Here is a 12,936-nt window from a genome sequence, read left to right on the forward strand (position 1 = left end):
TTGCTATTGTGAATAGTGCCACAATAAACGTACGTGTGCATGTGTCTTTATAGTAGCATAATTTATAATCCTTTGGGTATATACCCAGTAATGGGATGGCTGGGTCAAATGGTATTTCTAGTTCTAGATCCTTGAGGAATCGCCACACTGTCTTCCACAATGGCTGAACTAATTTACACTCCCACCAACAGCGTAAAAGTGTTCCTATTTCTCCACATCCTCTCCAGCATCTGTTGTTTCCTGACTTTTTAATGATCGCCATTCTAACTGGTGTGAGATGGTATCTCATTGTGGTTTTGATTTGCATTTCTCTGATGACCAGTGATGATGAGCATTTTTTCATGTGTCTGTTGGCTGCATAAATGTCTTCTTTTGAGAAGTGTCTGTTCATATCCTTCACCCACTTTTTGATGGGGTTGTTTTTTTTTCTTGTACATTTGTTTAAGTTCTTTGTAGATTCTGGATATTAGCCCTTTGTCAGATGGGTAGGTGGCAAAAATTTTCTCTCATTCTGTAGGTTGCCTGTTCACCCTGATGGTAGTTTCTTTTGCCATGCAGAAGCCTTTAGTTTAATTAGATCCCATTTGTCAATATTGCCTTTTGTTGCCATTGCTTTTGGTGTTTTAGTCACGAAGTCCTTGCCCATACCTATGTCCTGAATGGTATTGCCTAGGTTTTCTTCTAGGGTTTTTATGGTTTCAGGTCTAACATTTAAATATTTAATCCATCTTGAATTAATTTTTGTATAAGGTGTAAGGAAGGGATCCAGTTTCAGCTATCTACATATGGCTAGCCAGTTTTCCCAGCACCATTTATTACATAGGGAATCCTTTCCCTATTTCTTGTTTTTCTCAGGTTTGTGAAAGAAGATGGTTGTAGATGTGTGGTGTCATTTCTGAGGCCTCTGTTCTGTTCCATTGGTCTATATCTCTGTTTTGGTACCAGTACCATGCTGTTTTGGTTACTGTAGCCTTGTAATATAGTTTGAAGTCAGATAGCATGATGCCTCCAGCTTTGTTCTTTTGGCTTAGGATTGTCTTGGCAACGCGGGCTCTTTTTTGGTTCCATGTGAACTTTAAAGTAGTTTTTTCCAATTCTGTGAAGAAAGCCATTGGTAGCTTGATGGCAATGGCACTGAATCTACAAATTACCTTGGGCAGTATGGTCATTTTCACGATATTGATTCTTCCTATCCATGAGCATGGAATGTTCTTCCATTTGTTTGTGTCCTCTTTTATTTTGTTGAGCAGTGGTTTGTAGTTCTCCTTGAAGAGGTCCTTCACATCCCTTTAAGTTGTATTCCTAGGTATTTTATTCTCTTTGTAGCAATTGTGAATGGGAGTTCACTCATGATTTGGCTCTCTGTTATTGGTGTATAAGAATGCTTGTGATTTTTGCACATTGATTTTGTATCCTGAGACTTTGCTGAAGTTGCTTATCAGCTTAAGGAGATTTGGGGCTGAGATGATGGGGTTTTCCAAATATACAATCATGTCATCTGCAATCAGAGACAATCTGACTTCCTCTTTTCCTAATTGAATACCCTTTATTTCTTTCTCCTGCCTGATTGCCCTGGCCAGAACTTCCAACACTAAGTTGAATAGGAGTGGTGAGAGAGAGCATCCTTGTCTTGTGTCGGTTTTCAAAGGGAATGCTTCCAGTTTTTGCCCAGGCAATGGGCAATTTTTTAGAAATATTTAATTATGGTTAAAAAAAGTTACACTGAAATAAGCAAAGGATTCCATTTCAGACACACTGAGAAGAACTATGACAGGTGGGTTCGATTAACGATAATAATCAATTAACCAAAGTTCACATTTTCCCAAAGTAAATCTTTCTCTTTCAAACTATGGAAACAGAATAATAACTACAAAAATGTATAGAATCTGCTATGTACCTGCTATGTATCTACTCTCTATACAAAAAGTTTTTCAACTTTTTTATAGAAATAAGCTTAATGATTATCAAGTCTTGCATAAAATTTTAGAAATCACGATGTGCAAACAATTTCCGCTGCTGTCATTTCACACTGGTTCCCACAATAGCCTCATTATGATAACAACTAATAAATAAAAGGAAGCAGGATTGTCTACTCTGTAGTCAACCAGTCAGCAGTTCAGAAGTAGATGGGAACAGAAGCAAAGGGAAAGATTAATGTAAAGCTAAACTATAAATTTATAGATCCTGTTGAATGTACTGCAACTAAATTATATGATCATGAAATGAGAGATTATGCGGAATCAATTTACTGAACTCATTATTCTGGAGACAGAGTCTCACTCTGCCGCCCAGGCTGGAGTGCAATGGCACAGTCTCCACTCACTGCAAACTCTGCCTCCTGGACTGAAGTGATTCTTGTGCCTCAGCCTCCAAGTAGCTGGGATGACAGGAATGCACCTCCACACCTGGCTAATTGATTTGTATTTGTATTTTAGTAGACAGAGGGTTTCACCTTGTTGCCCGGGGTGATCTCCAACTCCTGAGCTCAGGCAATCTGCCTGCCTTTGCCTCCCAAAGGGCTAGGAGATTACAGGCGTGAGCCACCGTGCCTGGCCAATTTACTGAACTCTTAACATTACATCTAAATTAAGGTTTCTCAACCTTGACAATACTGACATTTTGGGCTGGGTAAGTGTTTTTGGGTGCTGTCCTGTGGATTATAGGGTGCTTAGCAACAACCCTGGCCTCTACCCACCAGATGCCAATATGATACCCAAAGATGGGGCAAACAAAAATGCCTCCAGATATTTCAAATATCCCCTGGAAGGGAGAAAAATCAATTTGATTGAGAACCACTCAAAGCACATACTATAAATAAATAAAAACCAATTTCTATTGATTTTTTTTTTTCTAAGACAGAGTCTTCCCTCTGTCACCCGGATTGGAGTACAGTGATGTGATCATGGCTCACTGCAGCCTTGACTTCCCATGCTCAAATGATCCTCCCTCCCACCTCAGCCTCTCAAGTAACTGGGATTACAGGCATGTGCCACCATGTCTGACTAATTTTTTTTATTTTTTGTTTTGTTTTCTTTGAGACGGAGTCTCACTCTGTTGCCCAGGCTGGAGTGCAATGGCACATCTCGGCTCACTGCCACCTCTGCCTCCCGGGTTCAAGCAATTCTCCCTGCCTCAGCCTCCCGAGTAGCTGGGATTACAGGTGCCTGCCACCACACCTGGCTAATTTTTGTATTTTTAGTAGAGACAGGGTTTCACCATGTTGGCCAGGCTGGTCTCAAACTCCTGAACTCAGGTGATCCGCCCACCTCAGCCTCCCAAAGTGCTGGGATTACAGGTGTGAGCCACTGTGCCCGGCCATTTTTTATATTTTTTTAGTAGAGATGAGGTCTCTGTATGTTGCCCAGGCTTATTGGAACTTTTTGTTTAACATATTAAAAACAGAAAAAAGCAGTATATTTGAGATTTAGGTGAATTCATGAAAGCACGGCATTATCACATTTGACATTCCTATCAAATCGTGACATAATTCTTAATAATTCTTAAAAATTAAAAATAGCCAGAGAAAATATTTTCTGCATCCATGTTTGCCTTTTTACTAAATATTTCATTATCCTACAACAGAAAAAATTATCCCACATAACAACTAATTATTTAGATGATATAAGTCTACCTAATATTTCAAATAGCTTCATTCAAAAAAATATCTAACAGCTTATTTTAAAAGTACTATACGTGGCCGGGCACGGTGGCTCAAGCCCGTAATCCCAGCACTTTGGGAGGCCGAGATGGGTGGATCACCTGAGGTCAGGAGTTCAAGACCAGCCTGACCAAAATGGTGAAACCCCGTCTCTACTAAAAATACAAAAAATTAGCCAGGCATGGTGGCAGATGCCTGTAATTGCAGCTACTCGGGAGGCTGAGGCAGGAGAATCGCTTGAACCTGGGAGGTGGAGGTTGCAGTGATCCAAGATCGTGCCACTGAGCTACAGCCTAGGCGAGAGTAAAACCCCATCTCAAAAAAAAAAAAAGTGCTATACATTATTATAATGAATAAAATTGCTTTTAAATCAGACTCATGATTTAAATCAGACATAAAGTCATAAACAGAAAACAATTTTTAAAAATTATGTGAATTTTGAAGCTAATATTCCCCTGGGCCGGGTCTGGTGGCTCACATCTGCAATTACAGCACTTTGGGAGGCCAAGGCAGGTAGATCACTAGAGGTCAGGAATTCGAGACCAGCCTGATCAACATGATGAAACCCCATCTCTACTAAAAATACAAAATTAGCCAGGTGTGGTGGTGCACGCCTGTAATCCTAGCTACTTGGAAGGCTGAGGCAGGAGAATCACTTGAACCTGGGAGGCAGAGGTTGCAGTGACCCAAGATCGCGCCATTGCACTCTCGCCTGGGCAACATGAGCGAAACTCTGCCTCAAAAAAAGAGAAAAAAAAAAAAAAAAAAAAAAAAAACTCACCTAGCAGAAATTGTTTTAACTCAGTGACAGAAAAAATGTATGCTATATTAGTTGTATTTAACCCATAACTGCATTATATGTTGATGAAAAGAAAATTTTCTTTAACTGTTCACATGTGAAAGTAATTTACTATAATGATATTAATATGAAACTCTGATTCAGAGAATGTGGCATTACCAATCAAATAAACATAGGTCAAAGACAAAAACAGATTCACAATTATTTTGAGCCATCACCAAAATGGAGCCATAATGGTATATCACCCTTAAATTTTATAGAATTTATTCTGTATTTTAAAAATATTCATATAATTATTATTAAACATAATTATTTAAAGCAGTTTTGAAAGCTTACTAATTGAATTTTTAACTATTAATTCTGAAAAACAGTCAAAAGCAGAACTAGTATAATGAATCCCCATGTATCTATCACTTATCTTCAATAATTATCAACGTTTTGTCAATCTTTTTGCATCCCCTCCCACAAATATATTTTCCTAATTTTTTTTAATTACAGACATCATTATAATTTACCCATGAATTTCATCATTGCTAGTTTTCCAAAAATATATACCACCAACACATCATCTAACTATAAAATCTACTTTTTGATTGACCTCTCAGAGTTTCTCTCTCTGGCCTTGCTCATTAATGTAAATGAATATTCATCTAGAAAAATACATGAAAATATTTTAAAAACCCATTTACCTACCTCTGGCCCAATGAACAGGGTAAAGATGTTTCCAAAGCGATCCCGTTTTTGTCAGCTGAGACCATTTCATGCTTACTTGACTGCATCGACATAACTCTTGAGGATTAAGATAGCTGAAAATTGACAGCATTACCTCAGGAGGAAGATGGGTTATACCTGTGGAGTGTTCTGACACTTCTGCTTCTGAAATAAAAAAGAAAAACTTTACCAGTAAAGGCTAAAGACCATATGCAATAAGAAATTACAATTACATTTCTATAAACACAATCCAGTGCCTGAAGTCAATTCCTTCCTGCTTGCAAGATGTGAAAATGAAATAACATGTATTAGAGGTAACATGGGGATGTTAAACTTGTGAAGAACCAGTAGGGTTAAACTATCATGGCCCAAATCATACTTCATCAGTGGGAGCTACAATAATGAACACAGAATTAACTTCCTCTTACAAAGGCATCACAGAAAAAACAATACTCACTTTGTAGCATTAAGCAGCATCACTTGAAAAAGGAACCAAACAGGTTATACAGCTTTAAATCAACAAGTAGAGTCAGCCAGATTATGAGATCTCCAAGGCATTTTTAATGACACACACAAATCTCATGACCTTTTCCATTTATGCATTATGACTCCTGTCAATAATCTTCCTTTGTATTCCCTCTTTGATTTTCACATTTCATGCAAGAGGTCTGCGAAATCTGACTGCCTTAACCTAGAGATGCTTTAAACTACTTCAGTTATTTATGTCGCAGGTGAGACAACAAAACGTAGATATTTCTGATGTTCTTTCACACTGATAAGGAAACTTTTGTCAGCAACTATTGCAGGAAGTACTTATGGATGTATAAACCTATAATGTATTATTTCAGTAATAATTTCCAAAATAAAAATGAAAATGAGGTGTTACAATAAAAAATATAAAAGATTCATCACTAAAGTCCTATGAAGAATTTGAGTACTTTATATATCTGATTTGTTTCACAAAGCAACTTAAATATAGAAATGCTATGATCACATTCTTTAAACTACCACTTTTAAACTGCCAAATATTTTAAACATAATACAGCTACAATTTGCTTTGAAGGAGTGGGAAAATAAAATGTAATAAGTGTGATGCTTTTAAATCCCATGTTATAATTACAATTAAACCAGACATAACAAGTCTTAGCTTGGTATCTAAAGCACAAGCTACATTTCAGAGTAAGGCATACAAGCTTTACAGGATTAATTATAGCTTAACTTGTAAAATTATTTTAGTTTCAACATGCATTTCACCTACTTTGTTAAATAAAAATAAAAGGACCAATTTCAAAAAACTCCAAGCTATTTTAACAGAAATCCCACTGCTGCCACTAATCTTGAAGAAGCAAAGCTACTGAACATAAATAATTACTGAGGAACTAGTTTTTAAAAAAAAAAAAAAAAAAAAGGCAGCACGTTTTACTTGCATTTCTCATTTGTATTCTCAGAGTAAGAATACAGAAAAACTCTACCTCTAGTACTCATTCCTCTGAATATTACTGGATACAAGCTGAAAAAATAATACATAGGAAAGGATGAAAATAAACTATAAACATAACTAATTTTGAAAACCAATGAAAAAACACAAGGAAAGAGAAAAGCAGCCACTATGGTCAATAAAGCTCAGGAAGCAGGATGATATCGCAAAAGTGCTCTGTGTAATGGTAGTTTTCAACAATTTTGACTGATCGATTTTGAGCAGGCCAGTGCTCTGTACTGGTGGTTTTCAATAATTTTGATTCATTCATATATAAATTTATTCAAGAAACACTACACTGAATATGTCCCAAGTATATGTTAAATTATCATGCACAACACTAAATTCTAAAATGAGAACCATCGTCTTCAATTAAATTGATACATGAAAATAACACCTTTAACTGACCACAGTGCAGGCCTAACTTGAATTATTCCTCAACCAAAATCTACAGTTCATATCAGTAAGATGTCAATGACCTTACAACTAATAAATTGTTCTTTATATGTATGAATCTCACCTTTATCTGACTTTTCATCCACGGAATATTTAAAAAACTTCTGTCGCTCTTCAGCATGATTCCATAGGCTAAGACCTCTAAGGAGTTCTGCAGTATCCTTCTGAGAGCAGTGTTGTGCAATCACTTTCTTTTTAATATCCTTAAGCTCTTCATAGGTAAAATATTCCATTAACATGGGCTGAAAAACCTAAATTAAACAAAATATTCATGAGGAAAGATGCTTCATTCGTGTTGATTTACTCTACACCCTTTTAAATTATTAATGGCTCGAATGTCGTATTATGACCATATATCTCAAAAAGATAAAAATTTTAGTTGTTACCACTAAGTTAGTTTATCTAAAAATCGCAGAGAAGAGTACACCAAGAAGATCCTGGCCAGGCGCGGTGGCTAACGCCTGTAATCCCAAAACTTTGGGAAGCCAAGGCGGGTAGGTCACCTGAGGTCGGGAGTTCGAGACCAACCTGACCAACATAGAAAACGCCGTCTCTACTAAAAACACAGAAGTAGCCGGGCGTGGTGGCGCATGCCTATAATCCCAGCTACTCGAGAGACTGAGGCAGGAGAATCGCTTGAACCCGGGAGGCAGAGGTTGCGGCGAGCCGATATTGTGCCATTGCACTCCAGCCTGGGAAACAAGAGCGAAACTCTGTCTCCAAAAAAATAAATAAATAAAATAAATCCTTCTTGTTATGGTTTCTCCAGCTAGTAAATTAATCCAAAACAATTTTAAAGCATGAGGACCAGAAGGCTTTCCCTTTATAGAATTTGTCAAATACTCTTAATCATTCTGTTAGATGTTTAGGTCAGTTAACTGCCTTCTGGTACTAGAGTAACTGAACTCCACCCAAACAGGGCCTCTGCCTCACATGAGAGTAGTACCCAGTGTACTGGAACCATAAAAGTCAGAACTCTACTGAGACATTTAACTTTTCAATATTGTTTCTGGATTTTGGAAATGTTCCCTCAAATCATTATTTTAGAACAGTGGTTCCTACAAGAATTATCTATGGAGATTTCTTCTGCTAAACAGATGCTTAGTCTCAATCTCCAATTTAAAGAATTAGAATCTTTAGAGGTTGGAAACAAGGCTTTTTTTGTTTTGTTTTCACTTCCACAGATAATTGTGATGGATTTCATACAGTTAAAAAACACTGGTCAGTCTAGAAATTCAGTGGTTTCAACACTGGCTGTATATTACAATGAGTTGGGGGGCCCTGAAAAAATACCCAGGTCAATGCATGTCCTCTGATTTAACTCTGATGTAATTTGTCTGGAAAGGTCTTAAAATACTATCGGGGTTTCTTTTGTTTGTTTGTTTAAATATCAATTTGATTATAAGGTGAAGCTATAGTTGAGAATCACTACAATAACTGATTTACAGCTGAACTGGTATTCCGTTCCTCATAAAATAATTTATCTATTTCTTACTCTGATATTCATCCCATATTAGAGACAGAAGAAAAAGGGAAAACGTTTTGCCCATTCATTCAATGATACCCTAATACATGTACAGTAGGCTTAAGATAATAAATGTTTTTGTTTGTTTGGAGACACGGTCTTGCTCTGTCACCCAGGCTGAAGTGCCATGGCGCAATCATGGCTCACTGCAGTCTCAACCTCTTGGGCTCAAGCAATCCTCTCACCTCAAGCTCCCAAGTAGCTGAAATGACAGGCACATGCCACCATGCCCAGCTGATTTTTTTAATTTTTAGCAGACATGAGGTCTTGCTATTTTTCCCAGGCTGGTCTTGAACTCGTGAGTTCAAGCAATCCTCCGTCCTGCCTCAGCTTCCCAAGTGCTGGGATTATAGACATGAACCACCATGCCCAGCCAAGACTAATAAATTTAAAGCCACCATTTAAACACTAAACTACACTACTGAAAAAAAAAAAAAAAAAACATGAAAAAATCTTTAAACATAGCATGAAAACAAAAAAATATTTAAAAGTTTAAAGAATCCTCTAAAGGTTCTGAAAAGACATTAGGGTAGCATACGTTATTAATATTTAAGACAGAGCCATTTACAAAAAAGAAAATTAATATTTCCTGAGTAAATTAAATAAATCATCTATTCAATGAAAAGCAACAACCTTTCTGAGAAAACAAAACAAACGTTTTTTTTTTTCCCTTGGGTTTTCTTTTTTCCCAAAAAGAACTGGGTTCTTCTCTCCATCAACCAGATACATCTTCCTATGCATTATTTTGAAGAGTCTCTAAAGCAAAATAGTATTTTAAGAATGTTATAAATCTAAATCACGAAAGAAAAATTATGCTTACCTCCTCTTCCTCTTTCATGTGAGGAAGAAAATCTCTTGTAAAAGCCTCCAATCTCTCTTTCAGTTGTTTTGCATAATTTAACTGTTCATATTCATTCTGGAAACCAAAAAAAAAATACATTTTTATAAAAGTTTTGCTTCATTAATTATGTCTGGTCCCAGGAAGTTTAAAATGTGACATAAAACCTCCGGAAAAAAAAAATAGACAAATTGCAAAGTGGTCTCTGTACTTTTAGCATAAAAGATACCCGTAAAACAATAAGCTTTGAATTACTTTAGTAATGTATGTAATCCCATATTTTTAAAATATCATAAAAAGTCTAAAAATAGCACGTATCTGCCCACAGCTTTTATTGATTTGATTTCTAACTATACATTTATATAATTTCTATATGTCAGTTCTCTTAATATATCTCCAAGCCTAATGGACTGTATCATTACAGAATCCCTTTATGGTCATCTAGTGTCTCCTCCACTAAAAAACTCAGAATATAGTTGACCCTTGAACAACACAGGTTTGAACTGTGCGGGTTCACTTAAATACCGATTTTCTTCTGCCTCTCCCACCCCTGCAACAGCAAGACCAACCCCACCTCTTCTTCCTCCTCAGCCTACTCAATGTGAAGACAATGAGGATAAAGACATTTATGATGATCCACTTCCACTTAATAAATAGTGAATAGATTTTTTTCTTCCGTATGATGTTCTTAGTAACATTTTCTTTTCTCTAGCTTACCTTACTGTAAGAATCCAGTATATATATTTTACATATAATACATGAAATAATTGTTATTCGATTGTTTTGTTATTGGTAAGGCTTCCAGTCAACAGTAGTAGGCTGTAAGTAAAGTTTTGAGAGATTCAAAAGTTATACATGGATTTTCAACAGCACAGGGTATTGGCAACCCTAATCCCCATGTTGTTCAAGGGTCAACTGTACCTGTTAACATTATCCTGCCAGGCACGGTGGCTCATGCCTGTAATCCCACCACTTTGGGAGGCAGAGGCAGGCGGATCACCTGAGGTCAGGAGTTCAAGACCAGCCAGCCCAACACGGCGAAACCCTGTCTCTACTAAAAATACAAAAATCAGCCAGGTGTAATGATGGGCACCTGTAATCCCAGCTACTCGAGAGGCTGAGGCACGGAGAACTGCTTGAACCTGGAAGAAGGAGGTTGTGGTGAGCCGAGATTGCACCACTGCACCTCAGCATGGGTGACAGAGCAAGACTCTGTCTCAAAAAAAAAAAAAAGAAAAAATTATTTGATGTAAGGTCATATATATTAATATCAACACTTCTAAAGGCAAGGTGCTCACTATATCTTGAAGTAACTCATTCTAATTCTGGGCAATTCTAAGGAGCTATAAACTTCTTCCTCATAACCTAAAATCACATTTCCCCACTTCTATATCAGCCCTCTCAAAGCATGTGGAAAATTTATAAAATAATGAAAACTTTTTTTTTTTTTGAGACAAGCCTTGCTCTGTTGCCCAGGCTGGAATGCAGTGGTGCAATCTTAGCTCACCGCAACCTCAGGTTCAAGCGATTCTCCCACCTCAGTCTCCTGAGTAGCTGGGACTACAGGTGCCCATCACAACTCCCAGCTAATTTTTTTGGTATTTTTAGTAGAGATGGGGTTTCACCACATTGGCCAGGCTGGTCTCGAACTCCTGACCTCAAGTGATCTGCCCGCCTCAGTCTCCCAAAATCCTAGAATTACACGGATGAGCCACCATGCCCAGCCTATGAAAACTTTTAAAATATGAAAATATTTTATCTCTGTTAAGTCTTCTCTGGTCTCTTTTTCCAGAACTAATTTATTCAACTGCTTCCCAATATTCAATCTAATGTCCTGTTCTCTTAGGATTTTACACATTTTCCCTAAGCATATCCACATGGCTTCCATTCCTACTTATATGCTAATAATAACTATCAAATTTGCTTTTTCATACTGGGTCACTCTTCTGACCATGAAATCCGTCTTTACCACCTCCTATTAATAAATGCCCATCTGGATTACACAAGCAGTTCAAACCTAATCTGTCAAGATGAATCTTTTTTATTTCCTGACCCTCTTCTATATACTCTAGAAAGTCAGGTTGAATCCTCATTTTTATTTATTTTCTCTTCTTTCGTCCTCCCTTTAAGTATAATCACTACATTCTATCGATTTTATTTCCTACATAATTCTCAAGTCTGATCCCCTCCCCTTTATTTCCACTAGTCATGACTTTAGTTCAGATTTGTTGAAGGTGTATTCATGTGGCAATACATAATATGATACAAAATTCGAAGAATATAAAAGAATATTCAATAAAAAAGTAAATCTCCCTTCTATTAATATTACTATCTAGTACCCTACCCCAACCAAACCTCCCACACCTCCCCACCAAGTAGCTACTAAGTATTCTTCCAGAAACTATTAGAATAATTTTTTAATAATGGTCTTCCTCCTTTAGTCTTTTCTTTATCTTTAATCCATCCTCCCTAAGCTGTAGAACAGCCTTTCCAGAACATAAATCTCCAGGTGAGGAGCACATGGTGGCTTAACAGAGTTGTAACTTAAGCTTACGCTTCACCAAGCCAGAAGGGAAATAAACTAAGATCAAATTTCAAAATCCTATAATATGTAAATGTAATTAAGAAGAAAGTCTCTCTACATCATTATCCTAAACTATACCCAGTAATATCTTTAGCTCACTGCAACCTCCGCCTCCCAGGTTCAAGCAATTCTCCTGCCTCAGCTGGGATTACAGGCGCCTGCCACTATGTCTGGCTAATTTTTATATTTTTAGTAGAGACAGGTTTTCACTATGTTGGCCAGGCTGGTCTAGAACTCCTGACCTCAAGTGATCCACTAGCCTCGGCCTCCCAGCGTGCTGGGACTACAGATGTGAGCCACTGCACACTGCACCTGGCTCGTATTCAATTCTAAAACAAGTAAAAATTTATAAAATTAAAGTGTTTATTCATTCTAAGTAATAATTATACCTTTGGTCACCATTAACTGGATAGCTTTCCTTTAAGAATTCAGCAAATGTTAACAGAATGTAAAAATTTTATAATTAAAACTTCGACTTACAAAAACAGCTTTCAGACTTGGTGAGTAGCATTCATTATAAAATTTTATTAAACAGTAATAAAGAGGTAACTGACGAAGACTCTCACCAAACCTGAGTCAGGCTCCTCTGGGCCCTCTTCTCAACTTAGGCCTGACCTTATACTCTGTTCTTGTTCGGCTTAGTCCAGTTTCAGCAAAAATCCTGCTGAATTGGTTTAGTGAAAAATCTCTCAGCCTTAGTATCTGATCTGCATCTACATCTAATCAAACTACTGATCCTTCAATATGTTACTATCCTCCTGCCTTCAGCAAGAATTTTATAGTTAGTCTAGCAAGAATCCCCTTGGCCTTGATGTTTCCTCAGTAGTTTTCCATCCACTCTTCCCACTTTGCCCCTTGGATATAAATCCCTACTTGTCCTTACTGTAT

The 12,936-nt window shown here is 37.1% G+C and overlaps 1 protein-coding gene across 6 annotated transcripts in view; it reads right to left on the reverse strand.

Moving 5' to 3' along the window:
- Positions 1 to 12,936, reverse strand: part of FBXL5 (F-box and leucine rich repeat protein 5) — an 82,984-nt gene that overhangs the window by 32,572 nt on the left and 37,476 nt on the right. For all 6 annotated transcript variants that reach the window (XM_016951373.4, XM_063808643.1, XM_063808642.1 and 3 more), the window contains 3 exons: positions 9,447 to 9,542; positions 7,166 to 7,352; positions 5,151 to 5,333 (listed from right to left, as the gene is read on the reverse strand). In XM_016951373.4, coding sequence (XP_016806862.1) covers positions 5,151 to 5,333; positions 7,166 to 7,352; positions 9,447 to 9,542 — 466 coding nt within the window. The remainder of the gene's footprint in view (positions 1 to 5,150; positions 5,334 to 7,165; positions 7,353 to 9,446; positions 9,543 to 12,936) is intronic.

Source organism: Pan troglodytes, chromosome 3 (assembly GCF_028858775.2).
Source record: "Pan troglodytes isolate AG18354 chromosome 3, NHGRI_mPanTro3-v2.0_pri, whole genome shotgun sequence".
In the NCBI taxonomy this organism is placed as follows: domain Eukaryota; kingdom Metazoa; phylum Chordata; class Mammalia; order Primates; family Hominidae; genus Pan; species Pan troglodytes.